This window comes from Aspergillus mulundensis (genome assembly GCF_003369625.1).
Source record: "Aspergillus mulundensis strain DSM 5745 chromosome Unknown scaffold_0, whole genome shotgun sequence".
NCBI classification, from domain to species: domain Eukaryota; kingdom Fungi; phylum Ascomycota; class Eurotiomycetes; order Eurotiales; family Aspergillaceae; genus Aspergillus; species Aspergillus mulundensis.
This window is the reverse complement of record NW_020797888.1, coordinates 3035159-3063071: the sequence shown is the minus strand read 5'-3', so window position 1 is coordinate 3063071 and position 27913 is coordinate 3035159. Positions and strand designations below refer to the sequence as shown.

Sequence of the window (27913 nt, the reverse complement as noted above, 5' to 3'; positions counted from 1 at the left end):
CAGACGAATTATGAAAACTCGCGAGGGAGAAAGGAGGGCTTCATGATGGATATACGGTCAACTCCACGATCCCGCATCGTGGTTTTGTCCCTGGTAGGCGTTGCGAAAAGATTCTGATGGTGAGCGGCCACGGTTGGCGTGGACGCGAGGGAGGAAGGAGGGCTTAATGCTAGATGCACGGTCAACTCTAGGATCCCGCACCCTGGTTTCGTCTCTGGTAGGCGTTGCAAAAGCATTCGGATGGTGAGCGGCCACAGTTACAGTGGGGGGATATTCGACCTGCTTGCTCCCCGACATCATGCTCACAACGTCGCAGAACCGCATATTCTTGACGCAGCTCATCACAGCATCCGTCTCCTTCAGCCGGCCTTGCAGATCTGCGATTCGATTTTCATAGGCATAAAGCCGTCCCTCAAGATCTTCGAGATCGTCTGCGGACCTGTGGAAACAAGTCTCTAAACTTGCGAGGCGGCGTTTCATTTGGCTTGTTTCCTTTTCAAGTGCTTCAATGCGCTTCATGTACTGGTCGTCATGCGCCTGAATAGCTGCGTCTTTCAACGTTTTCTTGATGACTGGTGCCAGAAGCGGCGCAAAGGGCGTTGTCTTCTTGGAAGAAAGGGGTGGACTAAGTGGAAGAACAAACTTTTTGTTTAACTCCGGAACCGTTGCGAGAGGAGAAGCGATGTTCAGGGCGAGAGGTGAAGTGGGCCTGTTTTGATTGGGGGTAGAGAAAAGTTCAGTTGCGCCTTCCGCTATTTGCGGCGGCTCTTGCATGATGCTATCAACTTCCGGAGCCTGGTGACTGGCCTGGGGTGACGAGCCTGCAGGATCCTCGGAAAGTTGGACAAGCGTATTTGCTGGGTTGGGCTCTCCAAAGGGTTGTGTAGCTAATTGCTGTTGAGAGGGGATTGGCTGTGGAAGATCACCAGTTAGAACCTGTTGTATGATAAGTTCTGGTTGAGGTAGTGCGGTAGAAGGTCCAGACTGGACTGCAGGAGTTTTGGAAGTCGCAGGCGTTGCCGTACTTGCCGCAACTGCTCCCGGACCAGGGGCGGTCCGCTCGGTCCTAGGGCGCTTGCTAGGCTTCATCTTCATAAGTCATCAGTAGTTGCGCCGAGCTAGAAGTGCGACGGCATCAAAACAAACTTACAGAGTTCACCTTCCCGTCGAACCCAATATCGCCACCTTCTTCGTCCGTCTCCTCGTTGTCATTCTCCCTCTCTTTCGTTCCCTGCTCGGTGGCTCCAGCAGCCTCAGCAGCATTGATGCTCATTCCGTTGGCGTGGCCGAGACTACCATCGAGAATCTTCTGAGTGGTGACGCTTTGGGCGTCGCTGATCGAGCGCTCCGCACTGCCCTCCTCTTGGGCGTCAAGACTGGACCCGTTGCCTTTCTTCATGCCTTTGTCTTGCGCTTTTCTAGGACGGCCACGTCTAAGCTTGCGAGGGCTGCTCGTGCCTGCGTCTCCTTCTCCAGTCGCGGGGCGCTTCGCAGAGCCGGCAGAGGTGTTCTCCTCACCTTCCTTCATGTCCATATCTGTTTTCGTGGAGGAGCGCTGGTTGACGGCTTTGTTGTAGGTGTGGGCCAAAGAGCGCAAGGTTCGGTTGGGGAAAGGGTGAGCCTATTCGCATCGCCATAGAGGTTAGTCCTGTTCCAGAATACGTGTAAAATGCGCAACGTTCCAAGTGGGATGAGTAGCTTATGGAAGGGGCTTAAGATTGAGAGGAGCTTCGGTGGCCAACCGCCAGGAGAGGCCTCGCAAGGCCTGGAGGTAGAACAATGTGAGAAACTTACCTTCACGAACTGATCCCAGCTAATGGTATGATCCTGCTCGCGCAGAGCCACCAGGCGACAAACCTCTTCTTTGCTCCAGGGGACCTTTTTTATCTTTGGCTCACTCATTGTTAGTGTCGCGATGTGGGGGAGGTCTAAAGAAGTGGGATATAAAGGAGTATGTATGAGTGAAAAATATATAACAAAGGGCTAAAAGATGAGAGTAGAATCTGGGAAAGGATCAGAGGGGTGCTTTGCGCGAAAGGTGGATCGAGCGTATGTTGAAGAATGGTTTCCTGAGGAGATGGGTGAGCTGAAAGGGTCAGCGCGAGATGGCTGCCTGGGAGCCAAGACAGAGTATGATAGCCAGACGACAGGAACTTTCTCGAATTACTTCATGCCGATTGCAAGAGAATTGATTGTGGATTTGAATGCCATCGATTGAATTCTTCAGCTCAAGCTAAAGGTACATGATAGAAATATGTATGCTAGTAACAAAGATAGTCCACCAAAATGCCCGGTCTAGGAAATGAACTTCCAGAAATATTCTTCTCTAACGTAAATTCCCACCGGTCACAAATGAAATCCAGACTTGCTGCAACAGATCCAGAACGTAATATGCTAATGAAAGATTTCCAAAAGGAGACAAATCCACAAGCCGAGACGATAATCTGAAGCATCCAAGAGAAAAAAAAAGCGCATCATTCGCCCAAAAGCTCATCGTTTAAATTCCTCAATCGCGCACGAAGCTTTCCCACGTGTCTAGCGAACTCAACCGTTTGAGCCACTCGCGCACGCCGTTCGTCGATCTGACGTTGGATTTCTGTAATCTTCTCGGTCTCAGCAACGAGGCCCTGACTGAGTTCCGCGACCTCTTGATCTAGTTTGGCGAAGTCGGCTTCTAGCTCCTGCTCCATCTCGTCGAGTATAACGCTAGGGTCTCGGTCGTCCAGTTGGTCGATGTGGTGGACGGACCAGGGAGAGAGGATCGGGTCAGGAGCGCGTGGTGAGGAGAGCGGGGAAGCAACGGAAAGGGAACGCGAGAGATGAACGTTTGGTTGAGAACCCATTCTATTCTCTTCTATGGCTCCGGTCACTGCTGGGAGACGATGAGAAGGGCCGACGACGGGTAAGTGAGGGGAGACATGCCCGTTGTCTTGCTCTTCCATTTCGATGTCTTCATCCGCTGCGATCTGTGGATGGTTGGCATGGGAGGACTCGGCTTCGAAAGCAGGGGCAGGTCTATCCCGGGGAAGCTGGTTTGTGTAGGCTCGCCAACCGGATGAGTTTATTGTATAGCGGAACTGAAGTGTGTTAGCAAGTGGCATTTGAATGAGGTGAACAAAAGGGAGACATGGGCAGCGACGACTTACTGGGCGGTCTCCAATAAACGAAACGGGGCTGTCAGGCTCGTGTTGCTCGTCCCCATCTCCAGCATCATGCCATTCGGCGGGTATGTTTCCGACGCCCATGCTTTCATCATCACTGTCGGAGGTGATGGAGCCTGTCATTGTGCGATCAAGGTGGCCGTGGTCGTCCTCGTCCTCAGCATCATCGGTATCACAGTTTTCCGAATTGAGTTCTTCATCCTCCTCCTCGTTTTCCTGTTGGTCGCCGACGGGCTGTGCAGCGGCTGCAACCATGTGATGAGCTTCCTGGCCGGGCACGCTATTGCTATAGCTACTGATGATGACTGGGTCTTGTTGCATGCCGGTAGACAGTCGATGAGGCTGCAGGTGCATCGGGAAGGGGCGCGGCAAGGGAACTCCAAGGTTTTGCGGTCTGGGGAGCAGAGGAGGGGATTGCTGGGAGAGGGGTTGAGCGGTGGCCATCGCCGCATTTCCCTGTGGCCGGGTTCCTTGAGTGTTTCTTTGAACCTGCCCTTCGCTCAGAGCACGGTCAGTAGTCAAGACTCTGGCCCACTCGCGTGAGAATGGCAGACAGCGGAAACCTCGAGCACGCATCGAAATCGAAAATTGACCCTGTAATGCATTGTTCGAGCGTCCGGGGAATTTGTGGCCGTGGTCCTTTCAGCACAGACGGTATCGAGTCAACAGAGAACCGGCAACGGAAATGAATGACCTTGTTGCCAAACAAGAAACAAGACATGCAGAACCGACGAGCAATTATAGGTAGGGAGACATACCTTATAGAAATCATCCCAGCGTTGACGCGGATTCTGCCTGCGAAGGTTGAGTAAGAGGTCAATTTCTTCCGTCGTCCATCTGGCCGGCGCGCGAGATGGTACGGTGGTCGCCATCTCCGGTAGCCAAGCAAATATCACTGAAGAATGACACAGACAAGTTAAAAAAAAGAAGGGAGGTACAATGGAGAGGAGAGGTAAGGAAGGGTCAATTTTCGGGGGATCGAGTTGGTATTTATAACTAAAAAGAAATGAGCAACGCAGGGCCGCATAGCTCTTCATTCACTCCAGGCCCCCTTAGTCAGTGAATGAAGTCAGTTTCCACAGAACTCACCAAACCTTTGCAGGGAACCGGCTCCAACTAGATAATATCTGCACCTCATGCGCTGTGCACCACCTACGTAGACCCTTTTATTTTTTTCAAAGTGAGTCTGTGCTTTTGGCTTAGGTGCGGGAGCAGCCGTGCACTACCGGCAACTCCCAGACCAATGTGCAGTGTTAAAGGTCCATCTGTGGGGGGGGGAAATGCTAGAGCCGCAATTCGCCAACGGTTTTTTTTTTCTTACCTCAGCAAAATTTCTTTCTGCCTATGCTGTAGAAATAACGGTGGTCTCACGAATTCAAAATAGAATCGCCTCGCATCTCCTCTGATAAGGATGTAGCATTTGGGAACCCGAAAGTAGTGCAGGTGCGCCTGAGGAGTCTTTCATAAACACACCATTCCACTTGAACCAGAGAGCTATGAAACAAGAATATAAAAGCGAGCATTTGGAACTACAAAGGGGACGACAATTTCAACGAGCTCGTTCCTGCTGAGAACCTCCTCGTAATGTCGCGTTTTCCCCCTCAAGAGGAGGTATGACTTTCTCTCGGGCTTCACTACCTAATGTCGCCCAGCAATGACGGGGCATCGTATAAATGCGCCCCATGATATCCGGCCCCGCGAAGAGCCTCATTTGGATGGTGCTGGGCGCGATCAATACAACACTCTATCCCAAGCATGCGGGCTTTTAAATCTCTTGCTTGATTCACAATAGCAACAAACAGCTCTCTTACCATATCATGTTCCGCCAGATGGCGCAGTGTCTCTGCTGTGAGTGCAAAGAACAACATATCATTACTGACAGACGGCTCGCCCGGATCCTGGTCAGGTTTTCGGTGATCAGAATGGCGGGTAAGAGGAGCTTGGCTCATGCGTGAGTAGATCAGTGAGTGAGGTGGAGAGAATGCTGTGGTTAAATGATTGAAACCATTGAGTTTGCTGCAGCCGAGCACGTCTCCCATTGGGGTCGATATCGTTTGCCCGGGATGAGCGACGTTTAACGGTGTATCAGTTCGTCCACCAGCGCTTTGGCGGAGTGCTTGTGCTGACTGCTGCCGCGGGGTTTCGGCTTGAGACACCGTCTGTTCGGATTGATGGTTCAGATCCATCATTTCTAGTCTTTATGGATGAATATTATCTCTACCTGCTTACTCCGAGGCTTGAGGTGCTGCTGAAGACTACCAGTTGGCCTTTCTGATGCTCGGCTTGCAACGGAATCCTCATTCTGCTTTTGCTCTTCAAATTGAGCTGCTCGTAGTTTTGCCATTTTCTGTGCCCTCCGCCGTTGGGTTAGGCTCATTTGTTCATATGTGGTCGACTGTGGAACATCGTTCCAGCTTCGCTCATTCGTAGGAGGCATTTGAGTAGCCGATGGCGCTGATTCCTGAGCATGACTTGGTAGAAACAGGCAGGGATTTCTAGGAGGCTGAGTAGCGGTGGACGACTGATGTGTGAGGCCTGGAAGATACTTCAACCCTTGAGATTCAGACCTACGCGTGCTCGTAAGCTCACAGGGTAAACCCTAGTACACTTCCCGGTCGCAGCGGTATGCTCTTGTCTGCCGCGGAGCGATCTGGTTCACACAAACAACCATGAGTAAATGCCAGAGCGTCAAATATGGTTTAACTTGGAGGTCGATTGGGTGCAATATTTTGGTGTCTATGATAGCACCGACTCTGCTGAGTCGACCAATTGCCCGGATAAATTGGTTGTACCGTTGGAGTTGGTACAGCGGGCGAAGTCCTCCCGTCTGCCATCTAGAATCCTTCAGTCCAGGTTGATTCGCTTGATCACTGTGATCGGATATTCGGGTTGAATGCGCTAGAGAGCGAGCGTATGGTGTGTCCATGCTCTGCCTCTTATATGCGCAGTTTGAGACAGTTGTGGTGTCCAACGATGATCCCTGGCGTCCATGACCTTGTGGAGTCTCCGCTTCCGACTTCATTGTTCTACCCCCTTGCGATGTTCTCGGAGGACCATATGGCCACGTTCCAACTTCACTAGGCCCGGATTTCACGGCCGTATTTTGATGTTGTCCCATATTGGTCAATTGATGGCTCCCCTTGGACTAGACTGGGCCAGTGTGACGTGCTGATGGAAGGATGATTGTCAAGGATTAGAGGCTGTGTTTGAGGACCAAATGCTTGAGCAGGGACGGAGCATACGGGTTGCAAGGGAGCGGCGGACTGGAGTTGCGCTTAAGAGGATAAACAATTAGCTGGAATTGACGAATCGAAACTGGGTACTTGATCACCCTTACCAGGAGTACATCCCAATCAGAGATCATATTTTTGGCGGAGACAGATCTCGCAGAAGGTGTATCGTTTCCACCAAGGGCTGCCTTCCCAACGGACGGTATTGCTGCGTTTGTCCTTTCATGTTCGCCTTGGAATTTTGGACTCTTGATGTGCTTATGGGCGCCATGGCCATTTCCTTGATCATCGCAATGCGTATCATTACCTGGGCGATTTCTCTTGGTGGACACTCGCTATACTTTGTCAGCAGCGCGTTGTCACCGGCGCGGAGAGAGGATGACGGGTCGTCATCCAGCGCAGGCCCGCTCTGTACAGCTGCAGGGTTGTATTTGTCCATGCTGACCTGCTAAATGTCAAAATATTTGCTAGTTCAATGTCGGACGACGAATAAAGTAAGAAGCATTACACTGGATATCATTGATTCGTGCTGTGGATGGATAGGCTCTGAGATGAAACGTACACTACCTCTTGAACGAACTGGACAGGATATTTGTCAAAGATCTAGACAAAGCCCACATAGGATCGCTGGATGTGGAACTCTTGACAGTACTCAATGATGGCTGGGGTGAGAATCAGATACCTCCTGCAGCAAATTTTCTTTTTGGATGCTGGGCAGCAGCGTGGTAAGTGCGACCAGAGAATAGAAGTAGTACATGTTAAAATACATTGCAGGAGCCTCCTAGGTACCTAGACTCGGAGGCCTGGGACAGTTCCTTCCACACCGAGTTCCGTGCTCGTATTTTCGGCAGGGGCGCTTTGACCACTTTCATCCCATACCATACCATCAGCCATTTTGTTTCGAGTTTATAACCTTGATATCGAAGTAACAGACCGTAATTCCGGAAATACAACACACACAACTGGAACGCCACATCTGTGCTACGCCGCTGGGCTCGCAACGCACCATATTAAGCCTTGCGCCACTTCCTGCGTTTGGGGTATCTTGTTTCCAAACAGAGTTTAAAAAAAGCACCAAATTCTTCCCATGCATTGACGAGCGGAAGCTCAGCTTGCTCTTTGGAATACGGGTTTAGCGGCACTGCCGCATCGCGTATGGGGTCGGGCAGTGTTTCTGCAACTGGCAGCGTTGCTGTTGGGTTGCCTTGAGTCGGTGCCGGTGAAGAGCTTTGAACTGAATGGATCCTCGAGTTCTCCTGCATCAGCGCTGGCCCGGAAATCTGCTCCTGCGACGGCCACGCCGGCCCTTGAAGTTCAACCAAGTGTTCTTTTTTGTAGTACGCTTGAGCCGTGTTGAATCTCGATGATTCATTCATCCTCTGTCCGAGTTCCTGCCTTGACAATGGAGCCGACGACGAGACTTGCTCAAAGAAGGAGGGTACACCTTGATCCATTTGATCCGCGCCGTTGTGATTCGAACGCACACGAATGGGGAGTTGAGTTCCTCCCGACGGTGTTGTCTCAGCGTCTTGTCCAGAAATTTCGACCACATTCGGCATTGGCGCTGGATTCCCAGCAGACTTTTGCTCCGTTGAATCTTGGGCTGCTGCAGCCGGCCGACCCGTGTTTGGCGTTGTTCCGACCATGTTGGGCTGATGAGTATTGTCAGCTGGGTGAGCGCGCGCGGAAGGTCGAGGGTCTGGCTCAACCTTACGGCGGATGGGTAAGGTCATCTGTGTTCTCGGTTTCTGAGATACCATTAGCTGTCAGCTAAGTTCCACGAAAGTTCAATATCTCGCTCGAGGAAAGAATACCACTTGTGGGTCGTGGTCGTTCCACTCGGCTGTATTCTGGGATGGTTGTCAAGCGGCACTTGGAATCGGGACGAACTTATTTCAAGTCTACCGTAAGGGAGGGGCAATAGTCTGGGATTAGATAAGCATCCATCAGCAGGGTAAGCCACCTTGCGCAATCAAAAAACAAGGTGGCCTAACTGGAAGCTTTCATGGAACAACCAAACGCGGTTGTCTGGGCTTCTTTGCACCACAAGATTGGCTTTATTTCCAATGTTCATAGTTCTGGTCTGTTAACTTCGGCTAGTGGCGGGAGCTGCCGTGCACTAGGCCAGGTACCAACCTTGACCCTCTGGGAGTTCCAAGGTTGGAAACATACACTACGTTGGGCTATTGCTGAGCCGTCAGCTCCTTTATTGCCTGTTGACAAGGCTCAGTCAGCCTCTGTGGATGGAGCGATTTGGATCTCCCTCGGAGAATGCTCTAGATACGTGGCGACAAAAAGATGTTATTGCCAGGAGCATCAACTGCCACCGTATTCGGTGTAAGTAGAGATATATCCAACTCAAGGGGGCTATGGGGCCGAATCTTGAGTCTACCCTTGCCATGGATATCTTACGTTCACACCCTTACGGTAGAGATTACAGTTCATCATCATCACAAAATCCTTCTTGCCGTGTTAACCAAGATTAGAATTAATAAATCAGGCTATAATCATATAGAAAAATAAGTTCTGCACCCGGAATCCGGAGAGTCTTCCAAAATGTCTAATGAACTCTTAGATATGGGCTCTAAATCAATCATTCTGCTTGGATTTCCCATCTGCACCCTCTGCACCATTTGCACGTCCAGGGTCCTGGGGCCTCGGAATATTTCCTCCTGTTGAGCGTGCGATTTCCTCCCATCTTCTCCTGAGCTCCGGGCCATGGAAAGCAAGATAAGACGGATCCTGGTCAGCTCGACGAAGATTCTCGCAAATTTCAGCATGAAAATGCCGAAGCAGACACTCTTGAATAGCTTGGTCATCCAATTGGTGGTATAAATTCAGGACCCTTGACCTGTTCTGGTCATGACTAGCCAACATCGATTGCTCAAGGCTCTCGAGCTCCCGTCTGGTAAGATCAGTGCCGTTTGTTTGGGACCGAAGACGGCTCATCTGCGGGATGTTTTGGTGCTGACCATGTGGTAATAGAGGTCGGTCAACCTCTTCGAGCCAAGCATGAGGGTTCAGTGTGCGAGGAAAGCCTATATTGCTTTGATGGAGCTCGCGTGACCCACCCGTACCTGAATTTGCAGTCAGTCGTCCATTTCGTGTTTCCGTGTACCCCAACCGCTGCGCGGGTTGATTTGTTAGATGATTTTGCACTCCGCTTGCCGTGACCCCTTGCTGCTGATATGGCTGCGCTAACGACTGGGTGCGGGGTGCCTGAGCTGCGCGGCGTTGAGTGTGACGACCGTTCAATCTGGCCTCCTCCGTCATTATAAACTGAGGTATCTGTGCCGTCCCTCCAGCCGTGTCCGTCTCTTGAGATTGGGTTGCCGCTCCATGCATCCCTGTTCCACTAGACGGTGTATTATCACGTTGGACTGGATATATTTAGCACGTTCCTATGATCGCATGTTGTCTTCCTTACCTAGAGGAGGATCCTCACTTTGGCGTTCCGTTCGCCTAAGGTCTTTATGGGTTTTCGATGAAGGCCGGCGACCTAATATAGCTAGCGCTGCGTTTGCGTGATGCGACATAGCGGTGGATTGGACAACATTGGTTTGCTTTTGTATTCGGCCGCCTCTCCCAGGCGCCCCCACGCGCTCAGAGGGACTGTGCCCTGGTAAGTTCCGTATCTCCGGACGCGGAAGTGTTGTGACTCCAGAAGACAGTGGGGGACCGGGATTAGCTGGCTCGGTATTTCTGGGTTGAATTGTAGGAGAATATAGACCATCCTCGGTGCGCAATTGTCCTGTTTGCGGATGGTCAGGGACAGATCTTCGCTCTAGGCCGCTAGCAGCACCTGGACCATTTCTCGCAGGGCCGGTGGGCAACGATGTCGCTGTTCGCATTGCTCCTGCTCCATTTGAGGCTAAGCCAAGTCGCTGCCCGTTACTGGTTGCTATTGCTGGATTCCTAGATAATTCCGCTCCACGTTGCTGCCCAGCTGAGGAGCCGGGAGTGGAAAGGGGTGGCTTCTGTATTTGACCCTGACGCTGGCACGTAGTCACCAAATTATCGGCGGCTTCCAACTCTCTCGCACTGGCCTGAGGGAGATTTGCTGGCGTGCTTGACGGGAGAGTGCTATTCTCGCTAAACTGGAATTCCCGTTGGAGACCGGTGTTTTTAAATGATTGTGGACGCACCATGGTGGGCATGTTTTGAGAAGATGGAGGCGTCGCTCGCAATGGCTCACCTCGTTCGCTCGGGCGCTGACCTAATTGCTGACCTATCGGCGCTTTTTGGGGACGAACGACAGAGTGTGACAAGGGAAGCTGTGCTGCGCTTAGTATTTGTTCGGAACCTGAGACGATTGGACCTTTTGCAGTCGGCCGTTCAATCGGTCGAGAAGGCTGAACGAGATGAGGATTTGGCCGAGCCGCTAGAGCGGGCGAGCTGGCATTGCTAGCCAAATGGACCTTCAAGGTAAGTTGTCAGTGCGCCAAGAGAAGTCAAAGGCGAGAGGCAGAAAATGTTAGAATGGATCTCACATGTTGAAGCGAGTGGGAAGGAACAGTGGCCGCGTTATCTATCCTCCGCCTGTGTTCATCTCGAGATTGACTCCCTGCAGCATCGTTATCTCCATGAGAAGATTGGTTGTGTAGACGAGCCTCTTCATCGGGCTCTTCTTCGCCTCCGGAGCTCTCACGCCCGTCAGAGTCAGAACCAAACTCAGCCCCACTAGCTCTCTCATCGCCGCTCAGGATATAGTCGTGGTCCGAACTTCTACGTGACCTTTTGCTTGACCCTTCCAATGAGCCTTCAGAGGCACGTTTGACTCCAGTACCCGGACGGCCGGGAAACTCTTCATCGACACTTTGACGACCTAAGTCTGCACGTTCCCCTTCCCTTATCTGCTGCCGCATGCTCTGAAGAGCTGCTAGAGTTCTGTTTTGGAAACTCGGCGTCTGACAGAATAGTTCGCCGGATCAGTAATCGCGTTTTGCCCCAGCGGGGCTGAGCCCAAGCCTACCTGCTGAATCTCCCTATACGAAAGGCCTTGTTCTTTCAAACGTCTTAGTTCTCTCTTGCCTTCGTCTGTCCACGGAATTTTGCTTTTAGCCGCCATTGTTTCTGGAAAGGATGATGGATGTCAGGATCAGTCAGAACGGATCGTTCCGGTCGCGAGGCGGAGTATTTATTTTCGATATTATGTAAGCACGCAACAGTCAGTTTTCCGGCTTTCCTACGTTGAAGTGAACGGACAGGCCACGGCCTATCCCCAGATAAAAACGCGACCTTTCTATTTCTCTGTTGAGATTGTTGAAATGCAGTTCCATGGCTCTTTGTATATTAAGCTTTGTTGTTCATAGTTCTGCCGCTGTTAGTTTCCAGTAGCGGCGGGATCAGCCGTGCACTAAAGCATTAGGTGGGCTCCATAATCTTCGCCGTGAGAGGGGAGCAATGAGCTGCAAAATGTACTGCCGTTGTAGGCTACGAAGGCAATACACGAGCTATATACACGGTAAACTGTGGTTGGGATAAGAGAATACCATAGGCAACGAACTATAAAACTTCACGTTTCTTGGGATTGCCATTCCTGCAAGATATATTAAAAGGTATCCCACCCGGGAAATGTGGACAACCAAAGGTTTTCCTACTACGAACATGGCCCATACATTGACGGCGCGGACTAGAAAATGCGAATGCAGAGTGCATTAACCAAAACAATGCGATCGCCACAAGCCCTTCATCGACATCATAGAGAGTAGACACGGTAACTACTTTGCCTGGGAATAGTCTGTTTTAGCAGTAGGAACTAGGTATCATTAAGTACTAGGTAACGATCATTCATGTGGGTAAAAATAGAAAGAACATTGAAAAGCGTGCACATATTACACAGAGGACCTCCCAAATGGATCTCCAAGCTCACCAACGTCCAATGTCAACCGGGCTAATCATGCTGCTTATCTCTCTTCGTACCTTTTACATGTATCTCTCTCAGGATCCGCTCGCCTTACAAGGGACCATCTCCTTAATTCCCGTAGAGTATCATGCCGGTGGAAGAGCAGGTAGATTGAGAGCGAATGCGCCAGCCAAAACGATATTTACCGCCTACTCCAGAAACCCGTGCTATTGTCAGTGAGTCGATGTAAGACATCAATCAACTTTATGCGTGCTTCGTCTCGACTTGATTGTGCCTGGCGGGGCTGCATATCGATGGCCGGTCCAGCTGGAGAGTTTGATGTCAAAGAAGATTCTGTGGTTGGCCGAGCGGAACCCTGCGTCAGGTCTTGAGCTAATTGAGGTTCAGCTCGAACGTTCTGGTCTTCTGTCCGCGACATTGATTGCGTTTGTGTTCCTGATTCCATTAGGGGTCCGGTTGGCATTATTGTTCGAGGATCGGAATCCTGTGCTAAGATCTGCCCGTTGGATGGGTGTTGCTGTGAGGTATGCCGATGGCGAATATCAGAGTGTGCTGTAACTTCTTGCAGAGGGTAGCGTGTTTGTAAGTCGTCCTGACTTGGTCTAAAATGCTGGTTGGGGGGTGCTGGAGGTCGCGTCGCTGCTGCGGTAGACATGCTAGCTTCCTGCGGGAACAAAGTCCTCTTGACTTTGTGGTGCTTCTGTTGTCGCTGTCTGGCCTTCATTTGGGATGAGTCATTTGGCTGCGGGACCGTCAAGGTGTGCGCAGGGGGTGACTGAATTGAAGACCGAGCGGTCTGCGATGTTGAGTATCGAGAGCCATGATGATTTGAAAGATGATAGTCTTGCTGACGGGGAGTGAATAATCTTCCTTGTGGCACTTCAGCTCCCCGTGAACCACAAGGCACAGGCCCGGAAGTTGTTTGTCTAGTCATGTGTGATGTGTCCAGATCCTGGTACCTCGTGCTAGGCTGGTGTCCCGTGCTAGGACGCTGTTGCTCCTCCTGAGAACTTATCATTCCCGCCTTCGGCGGACGGGATAAAGGCATCCGAGTATCGCTTTGAAGGGTTTCAAGAGGGCCTATGAACGGCCAAGAGTCCTCTAATAGTTCAGAAAAATGGGGAAAGCCGAGTGTTACATAAGGGGCATCCTGATATTGTCTCGGGCCTTGACCAAGGCCGATCAGATCCTTGGCCGCCTCCAACTTTCTCGGGCTTATTCCAGTGTAACTCCCTCCTGACACGAAGCAAGAATTGGGATTTTCGATTGTGTTGAGCACGTTAAGTGCTTTACAAGGGGCGCCTCTATCTGGGCTCGTAAACGCGCCCAGGCCCGGGGTCGGGGGATATGGACTTGATGGTGGACGCAGCAGAGGGCCTACGCCAGACGGCGAAGTAGGAACTTGCGAATTCTGCGGAAGAGGATTGTTTGCTTGACGGGTAGAACCATTTGGAGTCGGAGATCTGCGGAGCTGAAGAAAGAAATGTTAGATCCCGGCCAACCTTGGAGAAAGTATCAAAGAATGAGACAGGGACTCACAGTTGGAGCATAACTATCCAGATCTACGCCGCCACCAGGTGTGCTAATCGTGGACGGGGTAGAGTCATCGTGATCTCCGCGTTTGTCCTTGAAAGGACTATGATCTTCGAAAAGCCATGCCAGGGCGTCACTCTCACTCGAAGAGTCTTTGTCAGAAATATCCTCATAAAAAGTTTCTTCAACCCCAGAATCCTCGTCCGAAGCGTGACGCGAACTTTTGATATTGTCAAACAGCGAAGAGGAAGTGTGTGTCAGAGCCTCAGTGTCGCTATGATCGTAATACTCTTCTGTGAGTCTCTTCTTGCTGGACACAGAAAATGAACTTCCAGAGGGACGCTTGTTACTAGCCGGAGTCGCTGGGCTTTTGTCCGTTCTATTGTCCATCGCATCGTAGCAGTCTGCTAAAGATGACTTCCCATTGGTTTCCATCTTTGACCGCTACTGGACTGGCACTTGACCGTTCAATATTCAATCCGCGTGACTAATTCCTCAGCGATGATTTTCCGACCAACAAGAGACTTCAAACATGGAAAGATGACATACCTTTTCAAGCCTCTCTAAGATCAGTGTACGAGTTGGCCCTGGTTGCCGTAAGTTTATTTCCTCTACTTGCTGTTGTGGTGGGTAGAAAGAGTGGTTGACAATTCGCGGAGCCGACGGTATTTCAGACGCGGTAGAAATACTTGTTATTACGTAAGCAGGAGCCGGGTGTGCTCATTGTGCTTGTACAGCAGAACCCTGTCCCAAACAATCCACAAAATCTGAGTTAGTGATAAAGCTAAACTTCTCCTTTTGCCAACTCTTTGCTATGCAGCTATGTGGCACTGTTCACATTAAGCTTTGTTGTTCATGGTTCTGCCGCTGTCATTACAGTAGCGCCGGGACCAGCCGTGCACTAAAGCCCATAGGCCAATGTATATTACCCCGCAGTTTTCTCAGTTTATAGTGTACATTATTGGGAACTATAGATGAAATTGGGACAATGGGATTAGGTTGGCGGTGATACTGACGTAGGCTCATAGTGCCCCAGTCGTCACGAAATGTTGATCAAAAACAGTGTATTACAGAGGCCGACTCCTTTCTTTGCAGATCGGTAAGTCAAAAGTTCTCTAACGAGAAATTTCCACATGTACTTCTAGTACTCAACTACCGAAGAGGGCGGATAAGTCAAGCTTCAAACTCCAAACATTATGAGGGCGATGGATAAAGCTACACTTCACATGGTAAGAGAGAACTGAGATCAATCATCTTGACGCGCGTGGGGATGCCCCGGGACTTTGCAACGCCCTTCCTCGTGAAAGCGATCGATATCGCGACGTATTGCCAAGAATACAGGGGAAATCATATCCAAGTTTGAAGCAGTAGTAAAAGAGCGAACGTGCTCTAAGAGAGCCTCGTGCCGATGCTCTGCCATCAAAACCTGCACGAGAAGATCCTCTAACTCATCCCAAGTATTTTGTACCCGTTCAGTCAGCGAAGCGTGATCATCGAGATTCATCCTAAGAGCTGACTCCTGCGGTTCGGGAATTGCTTGGTCTGGGTGTGCCTCATGCCAGGATGACCAGATCTCTGCATCATCTGTTGTTAAATGACAGAAGGCCCTTCTCAATCGCCACCCCAATTCATCCAGCTCGGTATCGAGTAAAAAGTCATCCCGTTGAGTGGGCAGGGAGAGTCGCTGTGTTGGTTCGTCCGTCGCATGCTGGGTATGGTCACCGAATGGACTTCCAGCCCGCGGAGACAGTCGGGGTCGCAGTGTCAACGTCCGCTGAGCCGGAAACGACGAGCCTTGAGCCGAGGCTGGATGTTCGGAGTAGTGACCGCGACGATATTCGGTCGACGACGCCGAGACGCGAACTCGCTGCTGTATTCGCTCTGTTGGTGTTTGTTCGTATTGAGGTCCTGATTTTTCATGCACGTCCTGCACCCATGTAGTTGTCTCTCGGCCCAGCTCCGCGTGCGTTCTTTTCTGGGCTAGATTCTTGGGCCGGTGAGCGAGTGTAATTTGTGGCCCTGCAGGGCCGCTCAGGCTGAACCTTCCACCTGGTTGCGCAATCGCTCTTTCCCTGATTGGCAATGCTGAGCTTCGAGCGGACGGTTGCTGCTGACTGGATCGCTTTGAGAAAACATAGCGCGCCTTCTTCGGATCCAGGGATGATTCACTTCGGGTGTGAGGAGAAGCCAACTGTTGTATCAACGACTCTCGTTGCCGAGGATCATCCGGAGGTCTATACCATGGTGTCGACCCAGGTCTAACAATAGCACCTAATGATGAATCAAGTCGGCTTTCCCCTGGCCGAGAAGTGCTGCGATCCTGTCGGCTTCGCGGAGTCAACATTCTACGCCCGGCAACCGGGGTGGCGTTTTCAGGCTGCGCTAACGCTCGATTCTCTGTCTGGACGCCAATATCTCTCGTCGAGGTACCTAGATTGCCAGTACAATGAGCGGATGTGTAATCACTGAGGGACTTCGCACTGGATGTTTCATCCCGCCATACTCACCCTCTGTAGAATACATGATCCCTTGATCAGCTTCCGAGATGACACGCTTATCCCTACCCATCCTGCCGGAGCTGACTGCCTGGTAATGTGGACAGCTGACCGGAGTGTAAAGAGTTTGAAGATCAAGCAAGGAGAGAGATTAGTTGATCAGGCATCGGTGATTGTGACAAATTCCATCAAAGACCTGGATGTGCATAGATATCTTTACAACCTGCTTTTGATGTGATTGTTTGTCTTGCAAAACGGCTCTTCACTTTCGCGTCTCTATCAAAGGTGTCCAGACCCAAGCCAAAAGAAAACTTAGTGTCTAAACATGTTTGACGAATGAGGCCTCCTTGGCTGGTATAATAAGGTACCCTGCCAACATAGACCGCCTTGTGATGTGTGGCCCAACTTGATTGAAGAGTCCCAAGTGCGCTAGCGCCCTGAAGACTTTGGCCAAAGCCTTAGTATTGAGGAGCAGTTCCTTGCTAAGTCCTCTGGAAGCCCTGAAGGTGTTCCATGGAAACTTTGACAAGAATCCTACATGATGGGACTACCAAGCGACGAGATTAATTTGACCTCTGTGCCGCAGAAGTATACTCGTTGGGAATTAAGGATATCCCATGGCAAGCTGACCTACGTACCTACCCAAGGTTTCTTTATTGAGGACGCTGATCGCTGAGCCTGCTAAATGCCATGTATTCTGGGCTACATGTTACATGGAAGACTTACGATAAAGGTTATGAGTGACATTTTCGAACGAGAGGAGATGGATGATGGGAAACGATTTTAGAGAGTGCATTTAAATAACAGTACGTAGCCAATGCCCAGATCCTAACCCAATACCACACAACCCACGCTATCGAGAATATCGAAACACAAACAACTTGCGGCGCCTTATATCTCAGGATCAGGTTCCTCGGGAAGGATCACAGCAAAATCCTTAAGAGTTCGAAGAAAATCACTTGTGCCTGGGCCCCAGACCATGAGGTTCGTGGTCCTTTCTGGTTCGCTGGCAGACTTCTTAATTGAAGTATGAGTAAAGTGTGCGCCCGTGGTATCATCGATGAGGCTCCAGCCAAGTGGAATGTCCGAGAAAGAGAGTTGCTCGTCAAGCGGCCCATCCACTATCGTTGAGAGCCGGAGGAATTGTAATGCCGGAAGGCCATCCTCACCAATGGTCTCGACCAGATTCATTGCACCTCCTTCCTCCATTCCAATATCATAAAGTCTAAGCTGCTCAAGGGTTTGTGAATGCTGTATGATGAGTCTGGCAAGGGATTCTCCCTGTGTCATTCTATAGCGTGCGCCAAACATTAAGCAAAATGATTTCAGCTTGAATTGCGGCGGGGAATCGTTGGACATCAGGTTGTCCATGATCTTATCACCGTAGTTGCTTTGAATAGTCAGGGATTCAAGGTTGTGGGCGAGGCTAATCAATTTGCTTAGGTATGCGGCCACTTTTGTGCTGTCCGGAAGACTGAAAGACGCACTGTTACTGCCATTGCCATCCTCAGAGACCTCGGAAGACTCATCGCTGTCAGCATACCCATAGCCCTCGGTATACTCATCGCCCTCAGCATACTCATCCCCTTCAGAATACTCATCCCCTTCAGAATACTCATCCCCCTCAGCATACTCATCGCCCTCAGCATAATCACCGCCCTCAGTATATCCATCGCCCTCAGTGAATTCATCAGCATGGGACTCGCCATCAACATCAGAATCATCATCGTCCTCAGAGTCCCCATCATCCTCAGAATTCCCGTCGGATTCAATGTCTGTACCTGAGTCTGAGCGAATACTTCGCAAAGCACCCTGACAACTCGAGCAAAGAGTCTCGTCATCCGACTCGGTGTATGAATCCCAAAAATTAAAGTGGTTATGTGCATCATCCTCCAAACCGGTAATGAGAGTGGGAGGAACCGAAGATCGAAATGTAAACTCCCGCACCGTTGCCCAGCAAGCACGGAACGTCGGATCGTCAAGGTGCGCAAGATCCAGGTGGGTTGGAACGAAATTTCGGATATTAATCATGAATTTCTCCACAGACATCTTGGCCTTGCTGATGATGAAGACCAGGATCATAAGCGCGTCCACGAAGCTGAGCTGATCGTCGTCCCTCACTCCGTCGCCCAATACGTCCAGTACTGATGGATGGGCCATGGGCAATCCACCAGGCCTTTTTCCCATCCTGCGCTCCATCCATGTAGTATTCTCGTCATCCGATTGATACCCATCGTGTAGGATGTTCCTCGAATACCAGATGCTAAATGAGGAACAGTTGGTGAAGCGCTCGATGACATGACGCCATTGCTGGATGTTGCTCTGTTCAAGTGCAAGGCTTCCTAAATGAGTCCACTGTTTTGACTGCGACTGGAGTTTGCCATTGTAATACCGCCCAGATTTTGGTGGTTCTGAACGATGCCAGACCAATCCCTCGCCAAGATAGCCAACGCCCCACCAAGTATTGTTAGCAATAGTAAGCTCCTTAACGTAGCCGGCGAGGCGGGGGTTGCTACTAATGAGAGTGAGCTCTTCGAGAGATCGCAAGGAGAAGTCCGTAGTAATGGTGCGGAAGCCCAGGGTAGCGAAGTTGTAGTATGTGTTCTCGTAAAGGTACTTGCAGGAAAGGCGGACTTTTGCGATGTCCTTCAATTCCAAGTGAGATGCAATTTCTGCAGTCAGCTCGGGTGGTAGATCGCGGATGGTTGTCTTTGTGGACGAGTTGCTTGATGATTGCATCGTGGCGAGGAAATGGAGCTAGATCAGGTGGAAAGAAAGGTTGAAAATGTTGTTCAGGGAACCTTGCAGTTGAGGTTTAGAGGGAGGAGAATGTCTGGGAGATGGAGATTGTTGAGCTGGGGGTGGAAAGAAGCATGCCTTTATACTAGATAGCAAGGAGTTCTGGAGTATTCTATGGCAAGGAGTCCTGGAGTATTCTTAGGTAAGTGCAGGAGGTGAGGATAGAGTGAATGAAAAAGAAACGGATGGCCAAGGTAAAGTTGGAATCTTGGTGTCTCGTGACTTCCTCTAAGTAACATACCCATGGACGCCAGAGATGGCAGCCTGGCCGTGGTCCCAAACCCCAAAGCCTGCTAGTTCATCTACGGTATCATTGCCCCTGAACGCTTTGATGCCGGACCTTGTTAGCGACTCGGAAACAAGTGCAAGCTGAAGCCTCGTCTACTGTAGCTCGAAATTGATTCATTGAGATACGATTGTCTGATCTATATACATTAAATACGCATGCCCATCGTTCAATATCAATCTTTCCAAGAAACTGTATTGCTACGCAAAATGGCAAGCCCGGAAGCACCAAGCTGATCCAACATCCGTGAACACGTAGGATCCATGATCACCGTGTTCCCGCCAGATGTAGCCCCAAGTTATGGCCCTCTATAGCACAGCGGCCCTCCTCATGGAAGCGGCGTGTGTCATGGCATAGTCGCTGAATCACCGGCCGATGAATTATCAGATAGCCCGGATCTGCCTTAGCCTCTCTGAGATGTTTGACTATATCTTTGTAGCGGTGCTCAACCATGAAGAGTTGCGGCAGAAGATACATGTATTCCGCTTGGCTCTTGGCACAAACAGCTCGCGCGCGTAGAGAGTCATGATCAGCCAATGCCATTGTGCGGAGTAAGTTAAGATTGGCCGTAAGGACCGCTTCGTGATGGCGTTGCCACATTTCAATGGCGCCTACTCGTGGGACTTCTGGCAACAAGGCCTGGGGTACAGCACTTATTCTTCCAGTCTCAACGAGGCGACGTAGAGACGGTTCTTGAGGAGTATGGAGGACGTTGGGCGCTCTCTGAATTGGCCCTTGGTCAGTGAGGCCTGATGGGTTCGGCTCCTTCTTGTCTGGCGCGGAAGCTTCGCATTGCTGTGCAGTATATAGGAAGACCACGGGCAGATCCTGAATCATACTTGGTTGTCGCCAATAGCTTCTTTCAAAGTCTATTATTGAACTCCCGGGAGGCGAGATCTCCTCTTGAATCTGATCGCAGTCACCACTCACACAGCCCCTGGCTCCTTGCTCTAGCATCCGCCACGACCGCAGTGGACGAGTCGGCGTTGATCGCGTAGCCCATGCTGGCCGCGTAGAGTCAACGGCGATACCAGCAAGGCTAGTAGTAATTGTTGCCAGCGCGGCTGAGGATGCCGCACCCGTCGGGAGAGATTGGCAATCTTCTTGCCATTGTTGAGAATTTGGAGTTGGCAGCGGCCCCCTGTCTGATTCACGCGGTGCCTCAACTGGAGCAAGATCTTCATCGTTCTCCTCCGTATGATGTTGAGTGCTCTTATTGAGGACCCCTCCGGTATTCACCACATCGGCTTCCGTGGCACCGTTCGATCTGCTTTCGCCAGCAGGCCCTTCTATCTGACTCCACATTTCAGCCGTTGTAAAGAGTTCCGCGAGAGGGGCTTGTTGGCTCGGCATCTCATAACTACCCTCGATTGTAGTCTCACTTTTTCGACGCCTCCGATAGGCTTGTCGCTTTCTATGCAATTTCCAGCAATACTGGCTGATCCTTCTCGTGGTTCGGACCCTGAATCTGGCTGTCTAGGCGTCGCAACAGCGAAGATCAGTAAAGCCAATCCTACGCCTAAGTGGCAACAAGAAGATAGCATTATGGTTTGGATCAGTGCGGCATACCTTCTGGTTTTGCTTGCATGTGAGCTTTGCGGCTCGTCGACGTCTTGACGCCACGTTTTTCTTGTTAGACCACTTGAGCCTGGCCATCTTTGAGGATGAGTCGGAGCAACGCTGGATTTTCGAGATTCAAGATTCGAGAGAAACAGAGGAATGGCGCAAATACATCAACTTTGGACATTCACATTCGGCGCAAAGTGAAGTATAGGTCATCATGGTGAAGCTATTGTCACTTCTCTTCATGTGCGCCGCTTGCATGGTAACTCTCGATGTTAATAACTAGATTTAACGGTTGACAATGTTCCCTTTCCTGCGCTTTCAACATTCTCTCTCCCTTAAGGCTAGTGAAGGTTCTACCTCTCTCTCTCTCTCTTTTTTTTTTTTTTTTTTTTTTTTTTTTTTTTTTTTGGAAATGGGGGTAAATGTATACCGATCAACCCAAAAATCTCCCACGTTTGGCAGGTGCGCTCCGCTCGGCGGCAGCGCCAGTCCATGCGGCGGAAATATATAACCGTCAAGACTAAATTTGACATAAAGAGAGAGGAACCAAAGCGGCAGGAGGTGAGACGAATTAACGCGAAGCCTCGATAATTTGATTTGTTGAAAAGAACTGTTTTTTTGACGGACAGGGTCCTGCGCTGCTATAACGTCGCCGGGGATAGCTGTCGGATCTCGCCTGGTCGTCCCGGCATGGGATGACCCCCGGTACAGCAGAGTATTTTCAAGATCGTAGTATGCGCACAGCAAGAGAAAGGGGGACAGATTTGAATTGTGAGCCATGCTGGAACCGAAAGGGCGTGAAGGGGTGAGGGTGGCATCGCTACCGAAGTTTGGTGTTTTTTTTGGTCCTACTCTCAATGTATCGTGACTTAGATAATGAAAGCTGATTGGAGTAAGCTTGCCTCATTTATACTATTGCATCAATGAAGGGAGATTTAAGGAGATATGATCAATGGTGTTATTGGTCCGGCCAAGGCCATGGTGAACTACCTACATCAGAGCGGCCAGCGGGAACGGTGTCCGCGTGGATGGCCCTCAACAGTACAATGGCCTTCCTCATGAAAACGGCGAATCTCATCGTCTATCCTTCGAATCTCGTCCGCATGTGCAAGTAAATAGCCTGGAGTCACGCGTGCCCTTCTATCGTGCTCCAGTATTTCTTCACAGCGATGCTCTGCTTGAAGCAATTGGGAAAGAAGTCGGTGATACTCCGTGGCGTTACCCGCATTGAATGCCTCCGTAGCCCGCTGGCGCAGCGAATCGTGATCGTCCAGGTTCATTCTATGAAATAATGCGAGATCTGCGGTCAGTATGATCCTTGTGTACGATCGATATACCTCATGCGCACTCATGCGAGCAAGGTTTGGGTGTAGAGGACAAAGAGCAACCGGAATAGGTCTGTCCGCGTTGCTCAGTGCGGCGGCAGGAGGAGCGTTGTTATGCTGAGTAGATGGCGGAAGCGTCTGGGGCCCTTGCGAAATATATGGTACTTGGCCATGGCTTGAACTGACTGGAGTGGATGCTGCTGGTTGCAATGGGAGACCAGATAGACGCAGTGTTCCCTCGGATGTCACGTTCTGTTTGCGAGGCGCTGTGCGGACAGGGCAATTATTGGGGACCGTTGGCTCATTATTCGATGCAGTGAGATCGATAACTTCTCGGGAACCCTCCTGAGGACGTGAGCATTGAAATGGCACCGGCTGCTTTGATGGGTTATTGGCTGGGGTTTTGGGAGCATGATGCGGACCTCTCGGCCTCTGTTGACGCAGAAGGAATGTACCCCAAGCAGGTACCATCCTTTGTGCGACAGGCATTTTGTTCTGGCTGTTATTGGTGATATTAATTTGCTCTTCAACGCGCGCAGTTGAAGCTTGCGCTAGGCTTTTAGATGGGTGGCCTTCAGTTAGGTTCGCTGTTTCCACTCCCCGAGGAACCGAAGTGAGCGGGTTCAGCCCAACGTCAGTCGTCATTACTTCTTGACCATCTAGGAATTTCTTACGGAGATCCGTGCGCCGGTTTCCAGGTACGCCTGAATTTGCCCCTGGATTTCTCTGATGTTCGGAATTCGGCCGCAGCGGATTGGGTGTGACAGGCTTATCCGCTTGCTCGACTGCATAGGATGTATTGACTGTCGCTAGGTCTTGACTGGCAGGCGAAATCTTCCTTACGGTACCAGTAGGCGAAGGCTTTTCCATTGAGTTAAGACTCCTGGTGGCCTTTGGAGCAACTCTCCTCAATTCATTGTAGAACACACCCCTAGCCACAGCAGCCATCAGCTGAATGTGAGGTGCATATCCTACATAGTCGTTTGTAGGAGGTGAGGGCCGACAGCTCACAGCCTTATCCGAGGCTGATGGTTTCAGTGAAGCGCTTGGAGTCGCTTCTTCTGCCAGCAAATATTCGCGGTCTGGCCCTACAGCGGCTGACTCCTCCACCTCTAAGATACCCGCATCCGACTGCCGCGATAACCGGCGGTTGAATGATGGCTTCTCCTGTTCGGTCACAGGCTCTGGCAACGGCGCCGACGTCATTTTTTGCGCTGGAAGCGCCGAAGGTGACGCAGGGGCAGCACAAGTTTCCAAGATTCTTTTGGCGGAAGGTGAAGTAGAGACCGTGACATTTCCGGATGCACTCCTACCGACCGACACACTCCTGTTAAAAGGAGAGGCCGTTGTGCCTGATATCTCCTCGTTATATCCCCTCCTTGTCGGCGTTGGTGTGCAGAGAGCCGTACTGCACTTCGCTCCCGTTCTCGCTTTGAGCGATTGTTTTGGCGATTGGATACCATTCCTGGATGGCGACGGTGTCTGAAAATCTCCACGGGAGAAAGTGACGCTCCTGTTTAGCATCGCGGTTCGAAAAGGCGAACTTGCTTTGAGTTTGGTGCCATCTGGCTTCGTCTGCGCCATGGTACGATAGGAAAACTTTCGGACATGGGCCGTTAGCAAAAGAACTAAGCAGGCAGAGCAACGCCGGAGGACTGACAGGCTGAATTTCACCATCAAAATCTATATCTCCGTCTGAGCTGTTTGAGATAAGGTCATCGTCGGCTCGCTCGCGGGCCTGCGCATCTTTGGCCCCATTAACCACTTCAACTTGGGAGTTGTTTTGGCCATTTCCGCCCATTCCCTCGGCATTAGGCGGGGTAGTGTTGGCTGTACGGCTTTGATATAGTCTTTTGTTGTTGATTTTGGTATACCTCTTGTCTGACGGGCGGCCATCGTCCTGGCCTGTGTTCAGCCGGCGGCTTCTCAAACGCCTTTTTGGTGTGGGAAAGGCCTCGTCTGCGCGGCGCTTGGTGGAAGCAGTCACAGTAGACGCGTCTTCATGATTCTGATCACCGACTGTGACCTTAATCTCGTTCTGGTGTTGGTGGGGTTCGGTCCCCTTGGTGATGGACCACCACTGGCTTCGAAGGGAGTTCGCAGAGCATTTTCGGAAGCGCGGGATCTATAGACAATGTGAATCAATAAGCGGCATCCTGGCCAACGCTCCCACTACCGTTGAGATTTGTGGAGGGACCGATTGTGGAAGTGGGTGTGTTGCGGACACACCTTGTTGATTTCAGCCCATGAAAGACCCTCGTCACACAAACGCAGGAGCTCTTCCCTATCTTTGTCCGTCCACTTCATCCGCATTTTTGATAGGCGATTGGAAAATGACAGTCAAGAAAAAGCTTGGGACCAAAAAACCTTGGGACCAAGACTTTTGGTTGTTGGAAACCTCTCGTGGGAATGCAAGCGCAGTAAGCACATCCAAAAAAGTGAAGGGTTGGCTAGACAGCAGAGAGCAAGTAATGTCAACATGGACTCCCGCTGCTCCTGCTTATCAGGTATCGCGGAGCAACACAGCCAGTCTTCATCGCCTTTTGTTCCGACTACTGTTGAGTCTCCTTTACTCCTTCTCATTATCTCTCATCCCTACTCTTGCGTGAGCCGGAATAACCTTAAGCTTTTCCTCCTCCTGAAGCCACCAAAGTTGTTATTTATCCCGACCCTGGCCCAAGGCTCGCCCAGTTGGAAACCGTCAATCGCGTTTCTAGCAAGCAACATCTTTTGCGCCTAAGACTTCGGCACGTCTCTCCATAATGTCGCATACATAAATTCACCCGGCGCTACGATGAAAAAGCAAGCCGCCAAGAAAGACAAAAGATAAACAGAGGAAGAAGAAGATTTGATGCAGTGCTTGAGTCTGCTGCTTCGCAATGTCCCTTTCGTGTCACAGCTTGCCAGAGTAAGTTGGCATGTCCCTCATTCGGCTTCTGCCTCCTCCGAGATAGTCAAAAACGGAGGCCTCATATGACGTTAAGCTAAATAATCCGCGCGCCAATCTAAGTATCATCCATTGTTTCAAATCGTGTACGCTGCCCTTGCCAACCCCAACCACTATTCTGTGTCCGCGAGGCGTTGTTATGTCTCGGAGAGTGAAGACTGTACATGAGGGAACAACAAACCCGGCCGGCCCTGTGCTTCCTCGGTAGCATCAAGAAAGTGCAAAGCCGCAATTGCACAGCGGACTTTACCCATCAAAACTGGTCGCCGAGTCATTTAGGGTGACCATCAATACGCCAATGAGCAAATACATGTATGAGAAATCTACGCGTTCAAGAGTCCCTCGAACAAGAGAGTGCCATTGAGAGCCGCTGTGTGGAAGGAACGCCCAAGCTAAGCACACTTGGGCAATCCGTTAATCCAAAAAAATGTCTCCTCTTCGTTTTCATACTCAGCGATAGCATCAGCCAAGCTCACGACAACTCCTGTCAGTCCTATAATATCCAGCGACCGGTCGTGGACGTCCCGATCGTCGTTCTCTGATCACAGGTATGCAAGGGCCAGCACAGACGTCCGTCACGCCTCGTTCTCGCAACAACCGTATGAGTTGGTAGATATAAGGAACACTGGGCCGAGATTCATGAGATGCGTAAACACCCGAGGCGCAAGACTGGCGGTCTGGCGGCTATTACTTGCTGACGGGTTTATGAACTGGAGCGCACACGCTGACCCTACACAAATGGATAACAACGCTCGGATGATAGTCGACCTTTTGAAGGTAAGGTACTCAACTTTGTCAGACCATTGGTCTGCCCTGAATTGATGCCCAGTGCGCGACGGGAATACAGATTAAGCTCCTTGAGCAATTGTTCAGAACATAACAAAGCTATAGTAAGCTCCTTAATTTAACTTGTTTGTAAAATTAAATTGAAATACCGCTACTTTTGCAAGATTCTAGTTCTATGTTAATATTTTTAGAACTTGTATAGCAATAGCTCTAGTAATCGGAATATGGCATTGGTTATAGCTAAGTATAAAGGGCTTTTTAAAGTCTCTTTTCTGTTGGTACTTAAATGCATACATTCAAAATATTGAAAGTGAATGGACGCTAGAAATACTAGGCATACCTGACATAGCTTATATCAGCGATCATTATATCTCTTCACTGATGTGTTTCAGCTGGTTACTCTCTCCCTCCTCTCAGGATATCCCTGCCCACAGAAAACCAACGTTCCCAAATGCTCTACTGGCTATAATCGTACTCGACTTTCCTTTTGGATACGCTTGAATTCTGCCGTACTTATTCTTTTATCTTCTTCCAGCTGCAAGCCTATTTACGTCCAGCACCTTTTTTTGCAACATATCTGGTCAATCAAGTATGGCGGCAGAAAGACACCGCAGGACACCATTGCGGTGGACTAAAGAGGATGATACCCAGCTAAAAGACCTGTTTGAGCAACATTCTGATATGTTACCTGAGGTGTTTGCAAAGGTATTCTTGCTTCTTCATACTCCAGCGCAGGCTTACTTTTTTTTTTTAAAAAAAATTGCTAACATGTTGCCCCTGTTTTTGCTAGGAATTTCTTGCTAGTTTCCCTGGGCGCAGTGTTCATTCCATATACAGCAGAATTTACGGCAGACTAAGGGAAGGGTCTCTGTCAAAAAAGCCTGTGAGCAGAACTAAAACTCCCATCAGACCTTCCAAATCTCCCTCTCCCGTGCTAGGCAAACGGCGCCGCCAGACCTCTTTAACAGGAAACATGAACAACGGCGTCTCCTCTACCTCTCCTAATAACGCGGATCCTACATTTGAGCCTGGCTCTGATTTTGATCGCGAAGACCCTGGTCAGGTCGTGAGTAACTTGGGACCTAAAACTACTCGCGACGAATTCCAGCTTGATTCTTGGCCTGTGAGGACCCTATTGCCTCTCCATTTTAATCTTCCTCTCTGTGTTAACGTTCCTTTCTCCCAGCACAAGAAAGCTAGACACACATCCTTCTCCAAGAAAGGAGCAACGGCTACTGAACCAACCGCCAACACATTCGCCACTAAAAGTGCAAAATACTCTCCGACTCAAACTCTCGACCAGATGGACAACAACCACAATACCCATAAGGCACAACTTAATAAAGCCCTTTTGCTAGAGCAGCATCCCAAATATTATCGCCCTGCCGCAGGAGAGTCGAATGAGGTCGATCGGGCTGGAGAGAAGAAATGGGATGGGATAGATGGAGAAAAAACAGGTCGCCAGCTCAGTTATGTTGAACGTCTCAACCGCAAAGACCACCAGATTGCCTCACTCCAGGGCGAAGTGTCCTCTCTACAGGACCAAGTTTTATCCCTCCGCCTCAACCTTGAAGATCGCGAGGTCGCTTCACTCCAAGGCAAATTGTCCTCTCTACAGGACCAGATTTCCTCCCTTCAACAGCGCATGGATTGTCTTGAGGGAGAGAACAATAAAACTGACGCGACTGGCCACCCAATGCAGGACCAGATTTCTTCCCTCCAAAAGCGCATCGACAAATTGGAGGAGGAGAACAATGCAGCTGAAGTGAATGGCCAAACCCTCCTCGGTTGTGTGACCCGATTCATCAAAGATCTTATCCGCACTGGATTGTTTACTGAAGTGGAACCTACGGCATGAGATCAGATCTTCTGGCAAGGTACATTGGTGTTTCTTGGAGATAAAAGCTTGGAGATTGTAT

At 50.3% G+C, this 27913-nt stretch overlaps 12 protein-coding genes across 12 annotated transcripts; 1 reads left to right on the top strand and 11 right to left on the bottom strand.

The window, feature by feature from the left end:
• Nucleotides 1-57: 57 nt before the first annotated feature.
• On the bottom strand, nucleotides 58-1902 carry DSM5745_00763 (uncharacterized protein; the record flags this gene model as incomplete). Its single annotated transcript, XM_026742779.1, has 3 exons — nucleotides 58-1089; nucleotides 1151-1621; nucleotides 1795-1902. 3 exons carry the CDS (start codon nucleotides 1900-1902, stop codon nucleotides 58-60), a joined length of 1611 nt encoding a protein of 536 aa, XP_026608624.1.
• Nucleotides 1903-2474: 572 nt separating this feature from the next.
• Nucleotides 2475-3605, bottom strand: DSM5745_00762 (uncharacterized protein; the record flags this gene model as incomplete). The annotated part of the gene is made up of 2 exons (XM_026742778.1): nucleotides 2475-3077; nucleotides 3147-3605. 2 exons carry the CDS (start codon nucleotides 3603-3605, stop codon nucleotides 2475-2477), a joined length of 1062 nt encoding a protein of 353 aa, XP_026608623.1.
• A 2916-nt stretch (nucleotides 3606-6521) lies between these two features.
• On the bottom strand, nucleotides 6522-6830 carry DSM5745_00761 (uncharacterized protein; the record flags this gene model as incomplete). Its single annotated transcript, XM_026742777.1, has 1 exon — nucleotides 6522-6830. The coding sequence occupies one exon, from the start codon at nucleotides 6828-6830 to the stop codon at nucleotides 6522-6524; it is 309 nt and encodes a 102-aa protein (XP_026608622.1).
• A 571-nt stretch (nucleotides 6831-7401) lies between these two features.
• DSM5745_00760 (uncharacterized protein) lies at nucleotides 7402-8124 on the bottom strand (the record flags this gene model as incomplete). Its single annotated transcript, XM_026742776.1, has 1 exon — nucleotides 7402-8124. The coding sequence occupies one exon, from the start codon at nucleotides 8122-8124 to the stop codon at nucleotides 7402-7404; it is 723 nt and encodes a 240-aa protein (XP_026608621.1).
• Nucleotides 8125-8980: 856 nt separating this feature from the next.
• Nucleotides 8981-11459, bottom strand: DSM5745_00759 (uncharacterized protein; the record flags this gene model as incomplete). The annotated part of the gene is made up of 4 exons (XM_026742775.1): nucleotides 8981-9771; nucleotides 9819-10809; nucleotides 10882-11298; nucleotides 11364-11459. 4 exons carry the CDS (start codon nucleotides 11457-11459, stop codon nucleotides 8981-8983), a joined length of 2295 nt encoding a protein of 764 aa, XP_026608620.1.
• A 2102-nt stretch (nucleotides 11460-13561) lies between these two features.
• On the bottom strand, nucleotides 13562-14225 carry DSM5745_00758 (uncharacterized protein; the record flags this gene model as incomplete). The annotated part of the gene is made up of 2 exons (XM_026742774.1): nucleotides 13562-13720; nucleotides 13797-14225. The coding sequence occupies 2 exons, from the start codon at nucleotides 14223-14225 to the stop codon at nucleotides 13562-13564; spliced, it is 588 nt and encodes a 195-aa protein (XP_026608619.1).
• Nucleotides 14226-15036: 811 nt separating this feature from the next.
• Nucleotides 15037-16033, bottom strand: DSM5745_00757 (uncharacterized protein; the record flags this gene model as incomplete). Its single annotated transcript, XM_026742773.1, has 2 exons — nucleotides 15037-15981; nucleotides 16031-16033. 2 exons carry the CDS (start codon nucleotides 16031-16033, stop codon nucleotides 15037-15039), a joined length of 948 nt encoding a protein of 315 aa, XP_026608618.1.
• A 1143-nt stretch (nucleotides 16034-17176) lies between these two features.
• Nucleotides 17177-19024, bottom strand: DSM5745_00756 (uncharacterized protein; the record flags this gene model as incomplete). The annotated part of the gene is made up of 1 exon (XM_026742772.1): nucleotides 17177-19024. One exon carries the CDS (start codon nucleotides 19022-19024, stop codon nucleotides 17177-17179), a length of 1848 nt encoding a protein of 615 aa, XP_026608617.1.
• A 613-nt stretch (nucleotides 19025-19637) lies between these two features.
• Nucleotides 19638-20723, bottom strand: DSM5745_00755 (uncharacterized protein; the record flags this gene model as incomplete). The annotated part of the gene is made up of 1 exon (XM_026742771.1): nucleotides 19638-20723. One exon carries the CDS (start codon nucleotides 20721-20723, stop codon nucleotides 19638-19640), a length of 1086 nt encoding a protein of 361 aa, XP_026608616.1.
• A 1208-nt stretch (nucleotides 20724-21931) lies between these two features.
• On the bottom strand, nucleotides 21932-23467 carry DSM5745_00754 (uncharacterized protein; the record flags this gene model as incomplete). The annotated part of the gene is made up of 1 exon (XM_026742770.1): nucleotides 21932-23467. One exon carries the CDS (start codon nucleotides 23465-23467, stop codon nucleotides 21932-21934), a length of 1536 nt encoding a protein of 511 aa, XP_026608615.1.
• A 160-nt stretch (nucleotides 23468-23627) lies between these two features.
• DSM5745_00753 (uncharacterized protein) lies at nucleotides 23628-24574 on the bottom strand (the record flags this gene model as incomplete). The annotated part of the gene is made up of 2 exons (XM_026742769.1): nucleotides 23628-24386; nucleotides 24491-24574. The coding sequence occupies 2 exons, from the start codon at nucleotides 24572-24574 to the stop codon at nucleotides 23628-23630; spliced, it is 843 nt and encodes a 280-aa protein (XP_026608614.1).
• Nucleotides 24575-26967: 2393 nt separating this feature from the next.
• On the top strand, nucleotides 26968-27852 carry DSM5745_00752 (uncharacterized protein; the record flags this gene model as incomplete). The annotated part of the gene is made up of 1 exon (XM_026742768.1): nucleotides 26968-27852. One exon carries the CDS (start codon nucleotides 26968-26970, stop codon nucleotides 27850-27852), a length of 885 nt encoding a protein of 294 aa, XP_026608613.1.
• Nucleotides 27853-27913: the final 61 nt, after the last annotated feature.